Source organism: Pseudonaja textilis, chromosome 2 (genome assembly GCF_049901715.1).
Source record: "Pseudonaja textilis isolate UNSWEBS1 chromosome 2, rPseTex1.2, whole genome shotgun sequence".
Lineage (NCBI taxonomy): Eukaryota > Metazoa > Chordata > Lepidosauria > Squamata > Elapidae > Pseudonaja > Pseudonaja textilis.
Window position 1 is genome coordinate 104,971,330 of NC_141991.1, and position 25,582 is coordinate 104,996,911.

A 25,582-nucleotide genomic window follows, 5' to 3' on the forward strand; every position below is an offset into this window, starting at 1 on the left:
ATTTAGATTATTAAATTCTTAATTTAGATTACTAGTTCTTGTAATCTATATTCTTCATCCAGCCATCTGTACTGAACTTCTCTTAACTGAAAACAAGGTAACAGCAGGTGAAAATAAGATTAGGGCAAAAGATTCAGAAACATTTAGCAGAGTTACAGAAATTTGGAAAAAGGAAAAGCTTGCTCAAGAGGCTAATGTATCCCTAAACTAAACTTGATTTTTCCTGAGGTTTTAGTTGGAATTTGTCTTTCCACACTAGTAACTGTCAGAAAAATATTAATCTGCATTCTATCTCCCCAAACTGAAGAAAACAATATAATGAATAGAGATTGAAAAGTCTTTGCAAAACAATTTTTATCTGAGGAGCCTTTTTCTTGTCCTCTCTCAAACCAAAGTTTATTATGTGTTCTCCCACTTCCTTTATAGTCTGCCTGAACCTAGAAGACGTGCACACACTACAAAAGTATATGTCTGCTGTTTATGCTTGCTAAGATGCAGTTGTTATCTGGACACTAAGGAAATGAAGGTGTTATGCATGATGAAATCAGTTCTGTGGGAGCTAGACAAAGATCACCATTACTATGGACTGCTAGACTGTTGCATCTGCATTTCAGGATTTAACTTAAAAATTTCAAGGGAATGTGTCAAAACCAGAACCTTTTTTGTGAGGACTGAGGCATGTTCTGGGTTGAAAAGTCACAGTCTTTGTGATCTTCTGAAGTTGTGCATTCTGCACTAGACCTTGCATCATCTGTAGCTTGTTTCATACTTTTTTTTCCCTTCTCCTGTTCCGCCTCTCATTTACTCACCTTTTCAGAATGGCCCTCTGTCACCATTTTTCCACATCTTCCATTTCCGTTTGGAAGAATGACATTTCCAGGGGTCTCAAGATTCTGCAACTGTCTTTCCAAATCTGGCATCTTCCAGGTGTCTTCCCAGCCAGCCGGATAATTTGGGGAATCTGCTGACAAAGCTATTCTTTCTTAAGACTCCACCCACAGCCACAAACCACACTTGTATGTTATTCTTTCTCTCCTGAAATCTGTGATCAGATTAGATTTCAAAACTAACTAGAACAATTTGGATTGATTTGGAAGGCTAGGTTTGTTAACCCATACTCTGTAAGAGTACACAATGCCATTTTGCTTCATTGCCTTGTTTGTTTGCTGCTGGTCCTTTGAGTTCCTTTGAGTTTATTGTTCCGTGCTTTTGAAATTTTTGTTACTCATGATGCTGTTGTCTTGATTTGATAACAATAAAGATCTGATGCTTTCTGAGTGCCAGTTTTAACAAAGCAGACACTCAACCTCTTTCAAAAGATAATGTATCTCATTACCTAACAAATGCACTACAGCATGTAAACAGTTATTTATCTTAATTGGCGGTAATGCAGAAAGCAGGAAGGTTAAGTATAATGTTGCAAGCACACTGTGATGTTTGCTGGCTGCAATGATTGTGCTGCTGGTGCTAGCAACACACCACTGAAGTTTAAAATAACAATCTTGCTGTCAGTATACCAGATGTGGTCTTGCATGCTAAGCATTTCAGCCTTCCTGAACCAATCTTCCGATCTCCAAGTGTTGTGAAATTAAATAAAATTGATTGTAATAGCCAGGTAATTCATAATTAAACAGAACCCAAGTAAAATAATTAACGCAGCAATGTGTTGCCTCCATTTTTCATCCTACCCTATACACATACCAGTATTAAAAATGTGTTGTGGTAGATGCATGATCACACTCGACTGTACTTGCTTCTCGGTACACTGTCAACACTTCATGTATGTAGCCCCACCGATGTTGCTCAAATATCACTTCCAGCAGTCCCAGCCAACATGACCAATGCTCTTGAGATGTTCCAATTATGTATCTATATCGAGATACAGATATAGAGAGAAGTGCTTAAACTTTGAATCTTTTTGAGTGTTCAAAAGGATTTTTAAGGTCATAAATATGACCTTAAAAAGTTCTCCATACAAGTTCTAAGTCATAACTTATATGTCACTGGATTCTCATTCTTTCCCCATTCTCTAGATCAGGTAGTTTCAGTTTATTTAGGCTGCAAAACCTTAAAGATGTTTTTTTTTTGTCCCAGAAGAGACAAAACTCAAATGACAGGAAACTAGCAAAAAGATGCAATGCATGATTATTGTAATTTATAGGAATGTATATATGAACATTGTATTTTACAAAAAAGATGCCTCAGTTACTGTCCCAAAAGGTTCACCATTTATAACAAATAACAAAATGTTTCCAATGTTCATAAATTAAAACTTTCACAAGTTTTCACAATTGTGAAATTGTGTTTCACAATTACCTGAGGGTTTAACATTTTTACCAAATTAATGATTCTCAAATGACTAGGAATCAAGTTTGACCTTTTTCTTGGGGAAAAAATATGTATATATACCTCTGACTGTGAATTTTGAGCAAACTCTTTTGTTGCCCATGGTCTGTCATGGAACTCCATCAAGTTCAATTTGAGAATCCCTGTTTTAGCTGTAGATATGATTACTTGTATGGATTTTATTGTCTATTCATGAGTAATACCTTGCAACAAGGGCACTGAGCAATAGGTCATCTTGTACTGTGCCCTTGGTGTTTCATAAAGTTTAGAATGAGGATTTTGTAAATAATTAATTTTCTATGTAGTAGAAACCACACTCCAAAGTATACCGAAATGTTTTCTTGGTTTGAGCACTACTGCTTTGTGGAAAGCTCAACTGATCTAATAAACAAATGCTTCCCTTTGCTGCTTTTCTAATAAAACCTAAAAGGGCTAAGTATGAGGAAGAGGCTGATAGTGCAATTTTTGAAACATGCCAAGTAATTAATGCATCTAAGCCAAGTGTCTGGCCAACTCACCCTTGGGAGTTGGACAAATTGATGTGTCAGATTTGTGCCTGATCCTATCTATAGATGTTGATGATCTTGAGCTATTTTTCTAGTCAGTGCCCTACAATTATTTTGATCATTTGGCTGGAAGACTTTGAGATTTTTGTTGTTTTGGAAGGCATCCAATATTTTGGTGGGACTATATTTATTTATTTTAATAATGTAAATGACTACCCATCTCTCAACAGTGACTGTGGGTTGTGTGCATGGATTAAAACAACAGCTTCGAGCAATGACCCATGACACCCAAGATACACATTACATCCCAAGCATAAAACTACATCATCAGCAGAGCTCACTTAACATTCTGGCCCAAATGCCTAGAGAAGAGTCAGATATTCAGAACTTGAAAAGTAACAGTGTCAGGTCAGGATCATCTAGCTCTCTGATAGGATGCTGTTCCATAGGACAGGTGCTAAGATAGTGAAGGCACAATTCTGGGGTCCAACAAGGTGATAGTATTTGATAAAAGGGGACTGGAACCTGTTAGATCTGGTGGGGCAAGTAGAAATAATGGGAGAAAGGAAGTCATCCAAATAGTCTGGCTGTATCCCATGTAGAGCTTTATAGGAGACAAGGCGATAAATAGCACCTAGAACTATATTTTGAAGCCTTCTGGAGCAGGGTATTATAGAAGTAATGAAACTCCCAGAACTCCCTTTGCTGGTGCATTCTGAATCAGCTTCAGCTTCCAAATGTTCTTCCATGGAAGCCCCGTATTCAGTGCTTTACCGGAATCCTAATGAGAGATGATTAAGATTGAGATGTCATGTGCAAAGCCAAAGCCAGTGGAGGAGTGGAGGACTTGCAACCACAGCCTCTTAAACTTAGTAGGGTTGAACCAGAATTCTCCTCTATCCAGATCCTCATAGCCTCCAGGCATCAAGGAAGAACTTCAGTGACATCACTTGGTGAGCCCAGGGTAGAGAAGCACAATTGGTTTATCATCAGCACATTAATGATAATGCTGAGCAGTTTCGTGTAGATATTATATAGGTGTAGTGAGAAAGTAGAAGCTGAAGGTTCTCCACAAAGTATGAGTCTCAGGTTCAAGTGCTCCCCCCCCCCCAACACACATACACTAACATCAATTTGGAATAGCCATGAATAAAGGAAGGGAACCATTGCAATACAGTACCTCCAATTCCCACTTTCCTTGGCTGGGCCAGAAGAATACCATGAACAATGGAAGTAGAAGTAGAATATTTTATTGGCCAAGTGTGATTAGACACACAAGGAATTTGTCTTGGTGTAAATGCTCTCAGTATACATAAAAGAAAAGATACATTCATCAGGAGTCGAGAATCATAAGGTACGACACCTAATGATAGTCATAGGGTACAATAAGCAATCAATCATACTATGAAATAGTCAATATAAATTGTAAGTATACCAATGATAAAGTTATGGTATTGACAGACACCGAGACATCACGAGAGGTCCTCAAGAGGTGCGGTCAATGATTTCACAGCACTATAGCTAAGCCCAAATCCAAACTGGAAAGGATCCAGATAATCTGTTTCTTCCAGGGCCATGCTGGAGGCTGGATGAAAATTGTCCAGTTCCCTTGGTCCACCAACAATGTCTTAAGAAGAGGTTGACAATGGTCTTCTTCAAGGCAGGCAGAACAGCCTCCCACAGTGCAACATTGGCCACTGTCTGGACCAAATCACATGTCACCTCCCAGGAAACCTTAGTCAGCCAGAGAGAGGAATTAAAATATAGGTGGCTGAACTCACAGCACTCTAAACTCTGCTCATTTCATCAGAGCAAATACCTTCAATCTCTTTCTGGATAACTTTCTGTCTCAGACAATTCCAAAAGATTTGTTCATCCAGATTCCAACCCCAACAAAAATGCGTGACTTTATCCACTAGATGCCTTGAAGCGTCTTCATGGAAGCCCTGCAGTTATTTCTGTGGCCCTTCTTATCCACTTGGTAGTTATAATAAGGATTGAGAAATAAGAAATCTCACTTATTGCCACAAGACAATCTTCAAGAAAGGCTGTTGCGTATGTTTGGTGAGGTTCACTCAGCATTTTCCTCCAGAGGCATTCTAGGTATCTTTTATGCCGTGATATACTGTAAATGTAATGAGTTGGGAGCAAAGCACATTTCAAGAAGAAATCCCAAATTAAATGTAACTAAGATTTTCAAAAAGATGAAGGGACTTTATATGGTATATGCATAAGCACACCAACGTGCCTACCGTCCCTGTCCTATTGTTTCTTTTATATATTTTTTAATTTTTCTTATATGTATCCATGTATTCATAATTACGTTTTTACTTATACCTATTATCTTGTAAGCAATTGACAAATAAAAATAAATAAATAAAAATATACATTTTTATACAGAAACCTTGTGAGCCTTCAGACTGGCAAGAAGAGTAAGGTATTCCTTATTTTTTCAACTACATTTGGGAAGGCTTGAAAATCAAATTAAGTTTCCTAAGACTTCAGCACAAATTCCCTAGAGATCCAAAGACTCAGCAAGTCACCCCCCCCACTTTCCTTAAGTATTTGAATTAACAAATAGGATATCATCCAATTTGAGGGATATCATTCAATGAAGAGCAATGTTGATATATAATTTGCAACTTGAGGACAATAACTATATAATTCTGATAGTGTTATTTAAATTCCATTTTTTTTATCTTTCAGCTTTGAAGAGATCCTTTGAAGTTGAAGAAGTAGATCAGCCTTCAAATTCTTCTACTCCACAAAGGCGGGCACTCAATCCTATTGCAAGGTCCACAGTGTCTAGTTCTACACAGAAATTCCAAGATCTTGGGGCCAGGAATTCAGAAACTCCTTCCAGACATGGGGAATCTCCCAAGTCCTCTTTAAGGAGAGTTGAGATTTCTGGGCCAAAACATCCTGAACCAGTGTCCAGAAGAACAGAAATCTCCATTGACATATCATCTAAGCAAGTGGAAAATTCCACCTCAGGAGCATCAAGATTTGGCCTCAAGAGAACAGATGTGTTGGGACACAAGCCTCTTGAGACTCCTCCCAGAAGGACTGAGATCAGTATAAGTAAGCCACAGGACCAAGCTCTTCGCAGAATGGAAGTCCCTTCAAAGATCCCTGAACCAACCCAGCGAAGAGTTGAAGCCACTAGTCCGTCTTTGCCTGATGTTGCTCCCAAACGTGTGGAAATCCAGGTGACAAAATCTTCTGAGGTCCCAGTGCCACCAATCAGGCAGACTGAAAATGTGGAGCATTTTTCAACCAATCAGCATCTGCCACCAGAACCAAAGATACAGCCAGCAGTGACCGAACTACCATACAAAGCCCATGAAGGTAAGCAGATGACTGTGTTTCAGCTCTTTGTCCACATCTTTCTTTCAGAGATCTTTTGCCAGTTCCCGGGATTATAATCAGTTACTATTCTAAAGAAAAAGAGAGAGAGAGAAAGAAGTGAACATATTGATTCATGGGAATTATTTCAGTTGTAGCTCAGCTTTATTTGTTTGACTTACATCTCTCCTTTCATACAGGAGCACAATGTGGCAACACATATGGGGCTACCCTATAGTGAGCTGAGAAAGAGGGATTTGCCTAAAGTAACCCAGGGATCATCTGCGGTTGAGAGTGGAGTCTTCTCACTTCTAGCCAAACACCTTAACCACTGACTCTTATTATTTGTCTGGATTATTTTTTATTTTCTTGGGATAGCAGTAAGATTTTGATTACCAATATTTTAAAGTAATAACCACTATTATTGATTTATATTCATTGTGGGATGCAATTGTGTTCATATTTATTTTAGATTATTGTGGATGAATTGTGTCCTTCTGAAATTGGATTGGATTTCTGTATTGGTTTTTCTTTTTGCAATTAAACAAATCTGAATTTTATAATTTATAATGGACTAAGCAAATGCATTACATCTACATTACATTACATTCATTGGACATGAGATCATTGCTAGCAAAATAAATCACTGGATCTTTCAATTTTGAAAAGATCCATAACAATCTAGAACAATAATAGTTTCTAGTGGTCCTACGACAGTAGCACTACCCAAACTGTGACTGCATTTCTTGAGCCTTGTACTATATGGCCCCATACAGACAACTCAAACAGAAAATGTTTAGAATTGCAACCAAATTCCATTAATGGGTCCAAAATAGATTGTATAATGAATGCCCAGGATTAGTGCTGAGTGAAAGAATGTGTGTTAACTTTGGAATAAAGTCTTTTTTCAAAGAGCTGTCATATCCAGATAGAAAAGCGTTGTGGAGCTAAATTTGCAGATCTTTAATCCAGACCCAGTTGTAATAGCATGGTTATTTGTTTATGATTTGTAGATATTTTAGTTGGCCTTAAGAAAGATGTTAGCATGGTGTGGTTTTTGGTTCTTCGTTCCTTAACACACGCACATAGCTACCTACACTTTTTGAATGATTTTCATTACAATGGTCCAGCTTATTTTGACTAGTAAGTCAGAATTCTAAAATCACCCTCAATTGTATATAATTAGTATTATGAATAATTATATTAACTGTGCTGGCACTTTATTTGGTGCCAGCCATGAGACTGAGATCTTGACTGAGATCTATCCTGACTTTCAGATGGCAATTCAGAGACAACTCTGCAGTTTAACAGGATGAGAGCATTTCTGGCATGGCATTTGCCATGTTTGACCTTCCAGAGAGAGGGTTTTATAGATGTTCTTAATATAGATAGATAGATAGATAGATAGATAGATAGATAGATAGATAGATAGATAGATAGATAGATAGATAGTGTGGCATTGGGAACACACTATGAAGGAATGCAGTCAATCAAAGCATTGTGATGTGCATATGCTCTGCATTGTGTTCCCTTTTTAATGATGCCTTGGTATGAGAACTATTTTATAGTAAGAAACAACTCAAATTTAAAAAAAACACAGGCTGTTTAAGAAGATCCATGGTTTTCTGGCCTCTTGCAGAATGAAGAAGAATGGTTTTATTGCAGACAAAAAGCAACTTTTAGGTTCTTGGACAATACTTAATTTTCTCAAGAGGAATAAGTGTTCAAGAGGTGAATTCTGCAAGTTGGGATAGGAGCTTTTTTAAGATTTGGGGAGTTTACCTTTGTTCTTTCAACGGTGTTAAGTCTACCTTTATTTTCTATTAAAATAATAGAAAAACATGTTGATGTTTATGTTGCCATAGTAAGGTGACATAGAAAAGGGTTTTGGTGTTACAAAAAATGACATGCAGTGTTAGGACTATTTGTTTCCCGTTCTAGATGGAAGTGTATTTTATTTATTCTATATTCTATATTTACTTCCTTGTTGTACCTTTGTTCTTTCTGATTGTCACTCAATTGATATGAATTCAGTCTCCTCCTCTCCTCTTGAAATTTTCATATATTTTTTCTATAAGAATCTCTTTTATGCTTAAGGAAAAATTGTAATAACACACCTATTTGTTTAGATTTGCAAATATTTTAGTTGGACCTAATAAAAATGGTCATGATACATGTTTTAGTTTTTTTCCCCCTAACATAGAGAACTTTCCTTGAGTCCCAGATCACTGATTATCTTTTCTACCTTCTGTTAACAAGGTCCTACTTTTCCCTTTGTTAAATGTAATGAGGTATTGAGAAGGATTCCTACATTTTGTTGCAGTCCCCCCTTAGTATATATGTGTATAATTCTGCTTCTCTGCACAGGTCTGATCAGTGCCTAAAAAAAGAGATTATGAAAAGGAGTAGACTCAAATTATTACAAAGCTGCTCTTCTGTGAAAACACTATGTATAGTGTTTCATTTTTATTTAGTTATGAAAAAGAATAGCTAAGAGGGATCAAGAAAGCTATATCTAAACTCATGCATGATATGGATAGTTTTACTTCCTCATTTGTATTATTGAAACTTAAGAGTCATTTATTGAAGTGGAAGATAGGATTGATGTGGAAGAAATACCTCTTATATAAAATATAATAAAATAATGGACAGTGAGTAGCAATTTAGAAGGTTTTTAAAGGAGTCAAAATCATATGACTTATCAACGGCAAATGGTTTTCATGGCTGCTTAGTAAGTTCAGAGTAACAGGCATACCTCTAGTATACTAGTGGCTAGGTAGTAACAGTAGAAATAGAAGTAGAAAAGTGAGTTGTCCATCTGTAAGTTTTCTGAGTTAATTAAATCAGCCACTCAGTTGTTTTTAGCCTGATCAAGCAAAGCCCATCTTATATTTTCATGCTCCAAGTTTCACTGCTACCTGTTCTAGGGCAGGCTGGAGCTTTTAAGTAAGATCTTTAAAACATGTGATAGAAAAAGCTCTTCTACTCCGTTTTATCCAGTTATTAATTTGCATTATTGAATGATATTTGTACCACTCAAGACAGCTTTATAAATTGTCCACCTGTTTTTGTCTCATATTGTCATAATGTCTTGGGATACTAATGAAACTGCACAGTGCTAAATATCCATTTCATTTCTTGTATACAAAATAGTTTAGATTGTGGCTAGCTTGATTTAGCAGTACTTAGGGCTCCTTTGAAAGCAACTGTTCACTATAGTTTATAAACATCCAGTTTTAGAGAACATGTCCTCATGGTTCAGGCTTTGCCTCATTCCTTAGCTTAGCAAGGAGGCAATCTAAATTTGTCCTTAGCTGTTCCAGTTCTAAAATAATGCTTTCTCTATAAGGCTAGGGAATAAGGTAATTTCATTTTGCTACTCTAGTTCCATTTTGCAATCTTAATGGGATCTTTCCAGGTGCTTTGAATTGTTGCCATGATGCCAGTATTGTCGTTCTTTTGCAACATTTGCCTATTTGGATTGAGAGTGGCTATTAGCGATAGGAGGTCTGCCAGTTTCTTCCGAATGTCTATTTTATATTCTGTGTGTGTGTGTGTGTGTGTGTGTGTGTGTGTGTGTGTGTGTGTGTGTATTGAGTGGGATCTGACCGGTGTAACTACTGGTTTGGTGATTTACATTTTACATTGCGCCCGCGTGTGAAACATCATCAGCTGTGCTGCCTGGACAGCTGAAAAGCGCTGCGTACAGTTGTGCAGTGTTTGAAAAAGCACTTTTTTCCTGCTTTTACAACCGCAGCTGTGCCGCGCAAAGCAGCGGAGGTTGAAAAAGCAGGAAATAAAGGTCAGGTAAGAGCCCGGGCAAGAAGGTGGGCCAAAACAGCAGCAGACAGAACCAGTTCTGTGTCTGCTGCTCTTCAGAGCTACCAGTTCTACAGAACCAGTAGAATCCCACCCCTGGTATGTATGTATGTATTTATGTATGTTTGCAAGGAATATATTATATACTGTATGTCTGCAAGAAATATCCTTCCATTTCCCACCATCCAGTCAGAGCTGAAGAAGCTTCTTGGATGAGAAGTGAAATGCCTTCAAAAAAAACCCAAGAAAGTGTAGTTGCCTCCTGAAAAAGCACCTTTGGAATTGGAGATGTGTGTCAATAGTAAATCAGTGCAGTAACATATAATTCTTCAAACCATACCTTTACAGCCTGGAAGGAATCTATACTGTTGTGTACAGTGAAGAAGGTATCCATTTAAAATGGGAAGACAAAACATGTTTTCATCCATGTTTCCATGCACAGAATAGTCATCACAATATTGCTTTTTTATCATCCTTTAAGCAGCCGGGCATAAGAATAATTACAAAGAAGATTTATGAAAGGAATAATTTTTCAAAGGATATAGATATTATTTTAGATAGAGCTTTGAAAGTGATCTTATATTTCCACTAGCTGTACTAAGATTCTAACAAGGTAGATGATGAAAAGGTTAAAATGCATTGAATTGTTTTCACAGAAATAACAAGCTGGAGTCAGAAAAAAACAAAGCTTTGAAACATGTAAAAAGCTAAGACAGAAATACCCTATTTATCTATTTCTTTCAGTTAGTAAGCAGAGGAGTGGAATATTAAAATAAAGTAAAATAAAATGGTCTTGCTTGGCCAATTTATGACTGTTAGTTTGCGCAGAGATGAAAGCAGCTGAATAATTGAAAAAATAAATATCAAAGTTAAATCAGAGCTGAAAGGAGATGGAGAGAAGTATTTTCCTAGCATAAAAGGGATCTTTTAAGCTAACATTTTAGAGAATGATACAAATGTGTTGTTTACCAATTTATCCCTGGTAGACTATAAAGTTTTGTCCATTAATGGAACTTTTTGTTCCTTTGTAGTGATATTTTATTATTTATTTGGTTTATAGAGTTTCCTATCTGTAAGAGTGGATTATACAATTAAAACATAAACAGTGGTAAACGTAATTAACTATAAAACAGCTCTATGAACAATAAAAACATTGCAAGCGATTGAAAAACGAAAAGCCATACAGTACAATACAATCAACAGGAAAGCTTGTACATCACAAACAGTACAGCCATTTTATGGGCTCTGTACCACTCTCTGATCCACAGGCCAGATGGCAAAACCAGGTCTTCAGGCCCTTCTGGAAGGCCATCAAGGTGGGCCATCATACTGACTTGTGGGGAGGTATGAGGTTCCATAGGCTAAAGACAGTAGAAAAGACTCCCCTAGGTCCTGCTGGATGACACTCTCTAGTAGATGGAACCTGTAATAAGCCTCTTCCGATGTACCTGATGTAACAGGTAGATGTCATTAGGTTGAGATGGTCCTTCAACTTGACCCCATGCCATGTAAGGCTTTTTAGTTTATCACTCAAAACTTTGCAAAGACCCTCCTAGCCACAATTGCTTCCTGCTCTTTTGAGTAGGAGTCATGAATCCAGAATGAACCCCAGATTGTACACTGGGTCTGGGAAAGTGCAACTTCATCCAGAACCACAGGGGGTAAATTCTTAGATCCAGGTGGTTCCAAAACTCAAAGCCACTCAGTCTTTTCAGAATTGAGCTGAAGCTTGTTTTTTTTCCATCCAATCCCCCTTCTGTCTCCACATACCAAGCAGCATCTCCTACTTCAACAGGGCAGAGATATATAGCTGGATATCATCAGCATACTGGTGATAACTCACACTATGAAGACCTTATCAGGCACCTTCATGTAGATTTTAAACAGGAGCAGAGTGCTGAAACCTGTGGCACACCACAATTTAGGGAACAAAGGCAGAATTTCTTGCCCTCACTTAACATTGACTGAAACTGGCCCCAAGAGAAGGAAAAGAACTAACTCCACACAATGCTGTCCACTCCCAACTACTGCAGCTGATCCAAGGGGATAGCATGGATTTGAAGGCAACCAAGAGATAAAGTCAGGGAAGTATGGATGCATTTACTCCTATCCTATTTTTGTCAGAGGTCATCAATAAACATGACTAATGTGTCTCAGTCCTATATAAAGATCTGAAACACAACTGAAAGGGGTCCAGATAATCCACTTCATCCTGGACCTTCTGAAGCTGTTACACAATAATCTTCTCAACCATCTTCCCTAAAAAGGGAAGACTTTGTCTTTGTAATCATCTATCTATGTAGCAGCATCATATTATCACAATTGATTACACAATTACACAACTGATTATTTGTCAGATTATCAAAAAAAAGAAGAAACAAACAGGAGAGGATGCAATTGTTCATATGATACTTTACTTTGGAGCCAAACAACCACAAAGAGATGGGAAGTTAAAGGGAGTGTTTTTTAACCCCCGCCCTTCTGAGTTTAAAAAATTAATCAGGAGAACATTTGGTTCCTCTCTGTTTACAAATTAACAAACTGCATGGGGACATAATATAATCTGAGGCACAGCATCAATTTAAGCTACCACCAGGGTTGATATAAGCGTCATTGCTCATTCAAGACTCAAGATAGAACCTGAATCCTAGAGTTGGTAACAGCTGCTTGAAGATGGGGAGATGTTGATTTAAAACCAACTCTGGCATCCTGGGACAGCTGCTGAATATAAGACTTGAACAATGAAAGCAGCTGTCTGTTGGGAGATTTAAAGCAGGAGACAGCCACATTCAGTGCAATCAATAACAAAGTGATCTTTCACTTCCAGTGGAGTCTTGTATATAAAAACAAAAAAATAAAATAGACATGAAAGATTCTTATAGCACCCTTTTATTTGCCTTCCTCTGCTCAAATTTACAATCCAGGAATTAAAAATAGCAGGGTTATTTCAATTTTCCTCTAGCAGCTTTTTCTACCTTGATGTCTTCCACATAAATGTCTCGAGGCTGAAACTCTCTGAACTCCGTGCCATCAGCCTGAACCGATTTGGTGACTACCAGCTTGAACGGAAAGGCACTAATGTTAGCTCATCTTCTTCCCATCTAATTTCTATTTAGTTAAGTTTTGGAACAATTCCTTAATTTCATGGACCACATCTTATTGGAGAAAAATATGCAACCTGAATTGGTTTGAATAGTTAGACATTTTCGGTTAGATAAATGTCAGTATTGTAGTCACAGCCCTTCAAGCTTTAAAATTATGGAATTGTAGGGTTGGAAAGGACCTTGAATTTCTTCTAGTCCAACTGCCTGCCCAAAGTACGAATCCTTATTCCATCCCTGGCAAATGGTCCCAACTTTTTTCATGAAAACCCCCAGAATTGAAGCATTCATAACTCTGGTAGGCAAGTTGTTCCATTAATTATTAATTATTATTCTAAGGAAATTCCTCCTTATTTCCAGGTTGGATCTCCCTCTGACATGACCCAATGTTTTTTTGTCCTGTCCTCAGGTGTTATGGAGAATAAATTGATGTCTTCTTCTCTGTGATAGCCCTTCAAGTATTGGAAGACTTTTATTATGTCTCCCCTTACAATTTATTTACAATTTCTTGAACTGATGGCTGTATTTAGAGAAACACATTGGCCAAATTTAATACTAGCTGGATACCGCTTTTGGATTTTTTTTTTTGCAAAACAGAAAAAAAAATGAAGTAATGACATATGGATTTGATTTCTGGTGATATTCGTAGATTACTTTAAAAATGCATGCTATGCTCTAACTGTAGAACAAGAATTAAACTTAAGTTTTATTTATAGCTGCTTCCAAAGAAGTCAGAAATCGTTCTTTTTGTGTATCATTCTATATATTTTTATTTTACTGTACCTCTATCTGTTATTTCTTTCTCTATTCTATCTTACTTTCTATTCTCCCTTGTGACTATTAATTACTTGTCAGTTTTTTAACTTTACTTTAAAAACTTAATAATGTTATATATAAAAAAGAAATGTGCAATTTCTTTTCAAAACATTGCAGTTTTCTACATATCACACATAAGATACCCTTTCATTTCCCTCCATCTTATTTCCATCATAATATAGAAATAGAATAGATTCTTATGGATTTCAATTAGATTAGAATTTTACTTTGAAAGGTTACACGAAATGTACCTGGATAAGAAGTAATGACTTGCTTACCTGGAAAATATAAAATCCAATCATAAGCCACTGATATTTGTATCCCATTGTGATTAAAAAATGCATGCAATTTTTATGGTAGAGCAGAAACAATTTTAAAAAACTATAAATAATAATATATATAAACTATATATAATATATATTTTTTCAACTATAAATAATTGAAAAAAACAAACCAGAACTTTGGTATCAGATACCCTTCTAAGATTTTCTCAGCTTTTATTTTGTCTATTTTAAATTTCCTTCCCAATTATGCATCTATGGAAATTTGTGATGCAGACAAACTATTTAAATAAATTATATTATTGATTAATATGCATATTATTAGGGCCCAGTAGTCATAAATCAATAAAGTTATTTTATGCTTTTTAAAACATGTTTTGTTCTTTGCATTAAGTTGCTGGAGGCTTAGTGTCCTTAAATACCTTGGAGATCATTTTATGTTGTCCTAGATTTGGGGATGCTGACTGTAGAAAAGGAAGGTAATCCCTTCCCTCTTCTTTTCTAATAGCAACAAAAATTGAATCTTATTCTCTGAAGCTATTTATAACCAAGCTTTGTCCCTCTTTGGGACAACCATGACCTGGATGCCTGAGAATCTCCATAGACTTTTAGTTATGCACTTTGGGATGTACACCTCCTTCAAATGGTATGAGAATATGAATGAATTTATCGAAAAATTGCAGACTATAGGAACCATTTGCACTTTAGTTTGAGATGCAGACAACACAGACTCATCCCCAACAGACTGCGCCTGTCTTCAACGGTGAAGGGACATTAGGCACAAAACATCCTGCAACCAGGAAGGTTGCACTTTGCACTACTCAGATGACCCTGAGGTCACAGATAAAACTCCAAGTGGCCTAAAATAGTATAAATGTCCTGCTGTCTGTAAGGAATATAAATCCTTCCATACCCCACCATCCAGTCAGAGCTGAAGAAGCTTCTTGGATGAGAAGCAATATATCTTCAAAAGAAAAAAGAAGGAAGTCTAGTTGCCTCCTGAAAAAGCACCTTTTGTTCAAGGATGAATATTTTCATTGCAATTGCTATGAATTATTAAGGATGAAATGTGTCTTGGGGGCCATTGAAAAACAGAGAGATTGAATATGGTTGCCAGGAGGTAGCAACTGGTGGAGCCCTAGATGTGATAAGTAACAACTGCTATTAATGTTTTATTGCCCTAGTTTATTTTTGGATGGAAAAGAGAGATTCTACATTACATTTACAAGGTTTGCAATTGAGATTTTTTTTTTAACACAAACATATAACGATGGGAAAAATCTTTTAAACTGAAACACTCAGTTTCAAATTGACAAAAGTTCTGAAATTATTAGAAGTGTCCCAGGGATATCCTGATCATTCTAGGGTTGTTTTGAGTTCAAAAGAATCCTTCACCTGAACTAAAACATTTCAAGAAGAGTAAAACAAAATTTGAACCCTTCTGATAATTACAATTGTAATTAAAGTTACTTTTATGGGTGGTAGGTTATGAGGGATGAACTCTGCAATTCAATCCCCCTTTCCCCTATTGACCTGAAAATCAGGGGTGCTCATTTTATCAAACCAAAGTTGAAGTCAATAGTGATTCTCATAATACTTCCCCTCCCCCTCAATTCTGCTATTTCTGGGTAGAAAATAAGCCGGTTGTTTCCTATAACTGCTGATCATTTAAAGGATCAATTCTGTGGTTTAGAACTGTGGACTGATCTTCCTCTTCTCACTAAATATTTGGTCTAAGAGCAAATAATAGCATATTCTCTGCCCCGAGCATTACTTTAAGTGAATTTTAAACTAATCTTGAGTTTGAAAGCTTTTTATGTTCCTAGATTGTTTAATTCCACAGGCCGATGACTCAGTAATAATCTCATATAACATAGAGCTTTGTCGATGGACCCCAGCTTGTAAAATGTTTTGCTTGTAAAATGTTTATTAGAACCTCAAGTTATAGATAATCCAGTGAACAAAACTTACTCGTTTTCATAGCTATCAGAAGAATTTACTTGATTTCCAGCACTTGAGTTTCTTGGCTTAATGCAGTGCTTCCCAAACTTGTTTTTTTTTTTTTTTTTGAAAACCGCTTTTCAAACAGTCCTTTTTACCCAGTGACATTTTAAGTCACTTTAAATGTCCGTACCATAATATATTACCCAAAGAAAAACTTTTACCCAGGTTTGGAAAGCACTGGTTTAATGGGTTCTCCCTGACAATCACACTACCCTTAGCTTGTGAATGCATATGCCAGTTTTTGAAATGCTTAATAGAAATGCTGAAGTATTGCTCAGATACAGAATGTCATTGTTATCTCTCTACCACGTTGTTATGGTTTCATAATTCTTAGGACAGGAACTGCTTCTTAGTATCCTAACATGTTGGGAAATACTATATGTCAAACTCTATTCCCAATAAGCATTTGGGAAGGACAAAATCTTCTACAAAACATCCCAGTGAAATTCATCAAATGCTTTATGTAGCTTTATATATCCTATAAAATGATAGGCACAATCTGTCCTGGTTCCTAAGCTTATTTTTAATAGGATGTCACATTTAATACAAGATTTCTTTAAAATGTGCAGCCTGCTTAATGGCATATATTTGCCCCATAAATTACAGTTTCATGGCCCTTTCCACATTCTCAGAGCACCTTAACAGCAGCTTCACCTGCCACATTGAACAATAATTGAACAGAAGATTGATATCTTGTCAGGCACTTTTGTTTTCAGATATGAATGCATACTAGTTCAACATCTGCCCGTAGAAAAAAAATCAATTCAACAAGAATAGTCAATAAATTAAATATTGCAGATTCAGTAGACTATGTTAGAGTTTAGTGCAGACATGACCAGTGAGGGTAAAGCCTACAAAGCTGATTTCGGCAGGCATTTCAATATTAAACATTTTTTTAGAATTAAATTAAAAAAATAGAATTTAAAAAATTTAAAACTTTCAAGTTAAATAGTTGAGTGAAACTAGCTTTTAAAACATCCTTGGCACAGAAATCTGTACTTGCTGTTGCTTTGTCCCCAGGGTGATATTTGGATTTCATTTGGAGCAGGGAGGAATTGCTTCCTCTGCCTAACAAGCTCTCAGGGTCTAAACTGATGTTGAATTCAAGGGAGTGATATTCTTACTATATGGCTTCTTCCAGCAGATAACTGGTAGGAACAAAGATAATTTATAAGCACAGCATATGCAGGTATTCACTGACTTTTTAACATGTGCTCTTGGTTGCCTGCTACTCTATTTTTATGAACTTTAACATAATTGTTTTAAAGAAGTTCTCAGAAGAAGTAGGAGAGGATGAAGTCTATAGTTGGTGATAAAGATCAGGGTTGGTGATAAAGTATTTGATTTGATTGGGCCATGCGATGGACTGATCTCTGGGTCGATGCTTCTTTAAAATAGAAGATAAGGATTGACTCAGGCCAGTGTCTAAGGTTTCCGGCCACTCTTCTGAAGTCCAAGACATACTCCTTAGGGGGACGATTCCTTGTTTCATAGTTTTAATCAGGGCCTCATTCTCATTCGTGTGGTTCATGTCTTCAAATCTGGCCCGGATGAATCCATTGGCAATGGAATCCATTGGCTGGATGAATCCATTGGCATCTCTCATTCAGCAGCCCCTTTGTCGTGTAGTTGGGCTATCCATTCAGCCACTTCTCCCTCATTCATTCCATCCCCAATCTCGATTCAGGTTAGTGTCAGTGTTCCAACTAACCAACTCCAGCACAATAAACTCCAAAACAAACATTTCCATTTTTCCAAGTTCCATTTTATTAGAGATGTCCTATTGACACATCTGCAAAAACCCTAATCTGAGAATTCCGGGTTTTCCCTTCCCAAAAGAAAATCAAAGATCCACCACCTGCATCCATCAGTCCATCACATGGCCCAATCAAATTTCTACTGTTCTGTATCATAGAAGCTCTGTTTTGAGGAAACATATTGGGGCTCTTTGGCCCAATAATCAGAAAAATTAAATCCCAAAAACATAATGTACATTGTAGGAGAAGAGTCTTGTCAGTTTATGGTTGCCAAAAATTAGAAGGAATCTGGTAGCTCCTGTTTCTGACTGATTTCATTAAACTATTAATGTTTGTGAGCTTAAATCTTTTCATAAAATTTATTAATTGAAAAATATGTTACCTCCTAATTTTTAACAAGGAAGATTATTTGCCAGAATCAGTTTGCAATACATAGCTGGAAAAAATTATCTTGTACTGTACGTTGTGTTCTATCAAATCATAGAAGCCACATAGCTGCTACTCAAATTGACAATTGACCATCCACTCACATTTTTTCTTTTATATGCAGTTAAACATGTCAAATTTTCTTGAAGAACAAAAAGGATGCAAAGGGCTTCCTGATTGTATGAATTTGAAAATTCTCCAACATGCAGCGCTTCCCAAATAATCATATTATTTGCTAAGGAGATTATTGAATAATAATGTTCTTTCAACGGTCATTGGGATCTGTTGTGTCCTTGTTGTTATCTATGTTTGGTTGTTTACTTGCAGACATTTCATACATTTGGATTTCCCTATCCTTGCAATTTAATTATCTTGCATTAAGCCCATGTACTGCATAAAACAGTTCATAAGTAATATTTCTTCCTTGTGTTATACTAAGACTATATCTGCAAATTTCTGAAATGCTGCAGCCTGGCAGCTATTGCAACAGATCTGGCTTCTTGGCTGTAGTTTGTTTTTCAGATGTTGTCATAATAGATAAAGCAGAGAGATTAAGGTGTGTGCGTGCGTGTGTGAATATTTTTTTCATGTTCCATTTTATCAGATGGAACAAAACACCATACAGATTAAATAGTTGCAATTATTGGTGGTATGGTCTCTAAAGAGAGGTTTAAATATTGCTTCAGTTGTAGCAATAAGAAATGCTAAATGTTTATGATTTATTAATAAGAATTAATTGCATCCCTCTTTTCAGCAGAAACACAAGGGATTGGTTGCTGTTTTAGTTTCATTTAGTCTTTCCTCCAAATTCATACTCACAAAAATCATATGAGGTTAAGGTGAGATAACAAATGCAGTGGTAATTTGGTACTCATCATTAATTGTTTCCTGGAAGCAAGATGAATACCAAAAATGATGAGTACCAACCATTTTTTTCCCCATAAGGAATAATGTAGTGAGTCAAAAGGCAGCCAACACTGACAAGTTCTAGCTTGTGCTTTGAGCACCAAACAAACTATTAGTACCAGGACAAAATTTTTCATATCAAAATGTGTGCCAAATTTGATGAGTTTCAAAGCAGTTGAGTACTGAGGAACCACTTTAGTCCAAAATCATTCAGTTGAAATTTGAATCTGGGTCTTTCCATTCATAATCCAATTGCTCTGTCCTCTAGCTGCTATATTGCACAGACTCTGCTCATTAATTTTTGTCTTCTAGAATAAATCAGCTGGAAGGGACCTTGGAGGTCATCTAGTCCAGCCCCCTGCTCAAGCAGAAAAACCTAGACCATTTCAGATAAGTGACTGACTGGTCTCTTCTTAAAAACACCCAATGATGGAATGCCCACAATTTCTGAAGACAAAGCTGTTCCACTGGTTAATTGTCCTCACTGTTAGGAAGTTTCTCCTTAACTCCAGGTTGCTTCTGTCCTTGATTAGTTTCCATCCATTGTTTCTTGTCCTGCCCTCTGGTGATTTGGAGAATAATTTGTCCCCATCTTCTTTGTGTCAGTCCCTCAAATACTGGAATTTTTAATGTCTAATTCTTCTTTTCTTTAGACTAGGCAAACCCAAATCCTGCAGCCATTCTTGATATGTTTTAGTCTCCAGGCCTTTGATCCTCTTAGTTGCTCTTCTCTGAACGTCTTCTGATACACTATAATTATATAGTAAATAATACCAGTGCTTTCCTTTTCTCATTTTGGGAGATTTCTCCAATATTTATATTTTTTTATTTATTGGTTTGTTTATTTGTACGAATAACTCAAGATGGTGAACATATCCAAAACACCTTCATCGTCCTGTTTTCCCCACAGCAACCAACCTGAGAGAGGGATTGGGTTGAGAGAGAGTGGCTGACCCAAGGTCGTTTAGCCAGCTTTTGTGGCTAATGCTTGACTTGAATTCATGGTCGTCCACTTCCACTTTCTATCCTAGTCCTTACCACTAAATCAAACTGGCCCTCAAATTAGATGCTGTCAATTGGACAGGCATGAACAAAACAAAATACATTCAATGTCTTTTGACAGTCCTCTTCCTAACATTTCCAATTTGGTATTGTTCACTCTATTAAAGCACTAGTACCAGGAGCTAGGAACATTTGCTTAAGGATATGCTTCAGGTATGAAGTGGAATCAAAACATCTACCTGGCTATCTCCTTTCTGAAGTATAATCTTCTGCCAGAAAAGAGAAAGATCTTAAAATGAAATTGCACTAAAGGAACTCCAGTGAAGAAAGATCTCTTATCCTGGAGAAAGAAAAAGAAAGATTATTTTGTACAATAGTTGTTTTTCATAGTGAGGAATAAAACATGCTGATCAAACTTCCAAGGATATATTTTCCAAGCCTTTATTGGACTCTTTCTTTTAATGTTCACTCATGGTTACTTAATTGTGGCCAGCAGTTTAAAGTGATATAAAGGATAATAAACACAACAAGTTTTATCAAAATAGAAACCAGGCAAAAAGCTGTGGATTAACAGTGAGTAATCCTTTCCAACTCCCTGAGCAACTTAGCAGTTTAATTGCACTGAGAAACTAAAAGCTGTTTGGGAAATGTTTCCTTAAAACCAGATGACACATTTGGGCTAGATTATGTTTGTTGATATTGTTTTAGGCAGGAAAGAGCTTTCAGTCCTGAAGTGCTCATTCACAGAGAGGCTGTGTGTGTGTTTGTGTGTGTTGGGAGGTGGGTGCGTGGGTGATTGGTACAAGGAGACCACTGGTGGGGGTGAGAGGTTGGTGGGAAACATGGCATGGTCTATTTCTATGCAGGGAAGGCAGGTGCTGAATGTGAGATAAACAGAAAGAGGTAAAAAAAAAAAAGCAGTGTTTTCAATTTGAAAAGAGATTGAATGAGCCAAGGCAGAAAATGTGAGTAGAAATGTTGGTGGGGAAATATGGTGTGGGTTGGGGTATTTTTTTTGTCTCACTGTTTTGATTTCAGCTAAACCACACCTGTTCCAATTGCTCTTATCAGATTGGTGCGAATGAGGTTCCATTTCAAAAAGCATTTGGAAAATGCCCAGACTGAACTGTCAGTTTGGTAGAAGGAGCTTCAGGAATTCAGATAGCTACATTTAAGTAACAGAAGTTGCAAAGTAATAGCATCATCTGGAATAATGGAATTAAACAAGTAGATTGCACTTTCTAGTCTAAGAACGTACATTCTCATGCAGTTTGGTAGTCCTTTCTAAACTGTTCATAGATGAATGAGGATGGAAAAAGCAAGAAGGAAATTTTTGGAAAATAGCACGTTGATTTTCAGTTTCTTTCCAGAAAGCCACGCTAGGAGCACAGGGAAGGGAAAATTTAAACATTTATAAACATACAGAGGTCAATGGTGGATTCAAAATTTTTTACTATTGGTTCTGTGGGCATGGCTTGGTGGGCGTGGCATAGTGGGCATGGCAGAGGAAGGGAGAAGGTTACTGCTAAATCCAATTCCCTCCCCACCCCACTAACCTGCTTTCCAGCTCCGTTCTCCTTTTCAGAGCAACAAAAGAAGACCCATCCAATCAGCTGGGACTCGAGAGGCAGATAATAGATGGGGGCGGGGCCAGTCAGAAGTGGTATTTGCCGGTTCTCCAAACTACTCAAAATTTCCACTACTGGTTCTCCAGAAGTGGTCAGAACCCTACTGAATACCACTTCTGACAGAGGTCAAAGTGAGGGTGGTGGTTGTAGAACTTTTTCATTTTCATCCTTCATCTGTGCCATAACAGTCACTGTCTAATGAAAGCAAGGTGCCTGAATATCAAATCTGGGAAACTACTTCACATATCCTTGGGAACAATGGCAACCTGGAAAGGACAATAGGAATTTCAACTGGAACATGGAAAGATTGGTGAAAAACCAAGCTGCTGAAAAAGTCAGCTCTTTCTTAACAGGGTGCTTATTATATACTCAAAGTAGCAGTTATAGTAGATGAGGATTAGCACTTTCAGACTACCAGAAAGCAATTTTCTTATTCTGGAAGAATTTCCTTTAGCAGCAGAAGTGAAAATATAAGTAGATTATCTTTGAACTGTTTCTGAAAGTTTGGAGGGAGGTGTGAAAATAGTGGTGGTATCAATATGCTCTAAATAAAAATTGGGGTATAGAGAATGCAATCTCAATAGAGATGTGAACTAGTGAGGCCTCATAAGTAATTCAAATAGTTGTTAATAATTTTAACTGAATAATAGAAGTTCACCACTCTGAGTGTGAATTACAAGCACCCCTCAAAGTATATGTATATAATATGTTTGTAATACAGAAAGGAACTGGAGAGCTCTCTGAATGCCTGTTGGAGTTGCCACTGGACACAACTGTAATGTAAAGTTGACTGGTCCCATAAATGATGTTGTATGAGCACAATTTACATAAGTCTTACCCAAGCTGGGAATTCATCAGAGGTATAGCCATCAGACTATATAGCCAACATTCTCAGGAATGTTGATCCAAGGTACTTGATATTTATCTTGTAAAAAGCTGACTTACTTGATTACTTGACAACTAAAGCAGAAGTATTGGCCTTGAGTTCTAGAACATCCTTCCTGCTGCCTTCTAGATGTCTTAGAGATAAAAACCCCAAATCTTATCAAACTGATGACACTGCTGGAGAAAACAAAATTGAGAAAGACATCTCTAGACCACACAGTAAATTCTTCTGGCCACAAAGCACAAATTGTGGCTCACAAAACTACCTTTTAAGATGACGTTACATGGGTATTCATCTATCTTTACAGCTATCAGTCCTTTCAATTGAAGAATATAATGTTTTCAAAACCAGTATAGCATTGTTTAGGATCCAGAGACATTACAGTACATATTTGTAATTTTCCTTAATATATTATTCTACTATTGATACAATTTAACTTTGACAATATCAAAATATATTTATGCCAAACCATTTTCAATGTACGTAATCAATGCTGTCTTTCTTTTTGATATACAATAAAAAGGTAAAATATTGTAATAATCATTACACATTTTTCATCCTTCCACTATAAAAGGCTGGTTACACTCATTGATAAGCATTGTGATATTACAGGCACTGATTTGCTTGCAATATGTCAGCATGAATATAGCAGAAATTTTGGTTCAAGATTTTGGCTTTACAATAAAAATGTCTGATTGTAAATTATATACAGACATTGTGTACATTATACAGTCTCTGAATTTGCAATGCATGCACGTTAACTGATTTGCCTAAAAGTAATAAATATGTGTACAGAATGAATCTTTTGCCGGTAAGTTTGTTAGAGCAGTTCCAGAGAAAAATCATGAAAAGACCTTTAATAGTATTCTTTACCCTCAAAGAACTGAAGTGTTCAAAATTTTAAAATTCTTTGTTCTTAAGTTAACACACATGGTCAGCAGTTGTAACTTAAAGATAACTTGGTCTGTTTCCCTTGCCCTGTTTCTTTTGGTGGGTGGTAGCAGTGGTGAGATTATTGTCTCTATTAGTCAGTCCCCTTTTATAAGCCTTAAACTGCGGCTTGTTGTTGTCCTAGGTGAGGCCTTGATGGTGTCCTACTACTCAGTCAATGCATTCCTTTGTAGTTTACAAAAAACAAGAAAGGAATGGTTTTGTCACAAACTGTTTCTGACTAATTATACAGATCTGGTTTTGCCTCAGCACAAAGCCTTGCTGTTTTTGGCCAGGATGTAATAGGACGAAAGATTGGTAACATGCAAATGCAATAAATCAAGGGAGAAGAGTTAAAGCAGTAGATTAAGACTTCACAGAGACTGCTTTGTTTCCAAGAACATCAAATCTAATGATGATTGGACAAGATACCTTGACAATTAGCCAGTTTCTAGGTTTCTTCTTCCTTTCATCCTTCTTTAAAGCTGTATATATTGTCACAATTTATTTCCTAGTGGTTGTTGCAACACACTCAGTATGTCAATAAATTAGGAAAAAATACTTGGAATGAATCAAATTAAACTTTTGGAACCAATCATTCTTGCTTTGTACATAGGGTTTTAATAATATAATAATAAAGATAATCTGTGAATTAATTAAAAATAAATTCTGAATTCTAAAGGGACACACTGCTTGAATCTGGATTTATACTATGCCAGTACAATATGATATCCTTGGTTCTTGAGAACTCAATGCATAAGACAGACACAGACTTCAATGGATAATTAAAACTGCAGAAAAAATAATTGCTATCAACCTGCCTTCCATTGAAGACCTGTATACAGCACGAGTAAAAAAAGGGCTGTGAAAATATATACAGACCCCTCATGTTCTGAACATAAATTGTTTCAACTTCTACCCTCAAAACGATGCTATAGTATATGCACACAAGAACAACTAGACACAAGGACAGTTTTTTCCCGAATGCCATCATTCTGCTAAACAACTAATTTCCACAACAGTGTCAAACGATCTAACTGAGACTGTATTACTATTATTCTTCTGTATTGCTATTCTTCTTTTTATCCTTCCTATTACCTATCTCTTCCCACTTATGACTATAACCGTGTTGCTTGTATCTTTACAATTTATATTGTTTTATTTGTTTCCTAGAATGATTTGATTGCTTATTAGTAACCTATGACTATCATTAAGTATTGTATCTTATGATTCTTGATGACTGTATTTTTATTTTTTTTCTTATGTACACTGGGAGCATATGCACCAAAGACAAATTCCTTGTGTGTCCAATCACACTTGGCCAATAAAGAATTCTATTCTATTCTATTCTATTCTATTCTATTCTATTCTATATGGAGGCCATACTAGATTAAAAAAAACGCTAGCTGCTGTGATTTCACATTTTGGGGTATGTGCAGCAATAATAAAGAATTGGTGACAAAGTATCAAGATCTGAGAACCAAAAGTGAAAGATTATAGTATAAATTGCTGTGATGATCCCAGTGGTTATCAGCACATTGGATGCCACATCAAAAAAAATCTTGGACGATACTTAGAAAATCTCTGCAGTGATAAAATGTCCATCTTCAATTGGCAACACAGTTTAGATAATGTTTCTGATGTTCTGATGTTTCTAGAGATGGTAACTCTCCAGAAATACCCAGGAATTTGATTTCATATAAAATAAAGGCATATCAGAAAGGCACGTTTTTTCCTTAGGCATTTGTATATAAAAGAACTTTTTACTTAAAACAAAATTTATGGATATTTATGTGAGCTGAGTTTCAAGAATTGTGGAGCAATGTGAC

The 25,582-nt window shown here is 36.5% G+C and overlaps 1 protein-coding gene across 4 annotated transcripts in view; it reads left to right on the plus strand.

Moving 5' to 3' along the window:
* SEPTIN9 (septin 9) overlaps positions 1–25,582 on the plus strand; it is a 272,053-nt gene that overhangs the window by 163,405 nt on the left and 83,066 nt on the right. For all 4 annotated transcript variants that reach the window (XM_026702075.2, XM_026702078.2, XM_026702077.2 and 1 more), the window contains one exon: positions 5,559–6,200. In XM_026702075.2, the coding sequence (XP_026557860.2) occupies positions 5,559–6,200 (642 nt within the window). The remainder of the gene's footprint in view (positions 1–5,558; positions 6,201–25,582) is intronic.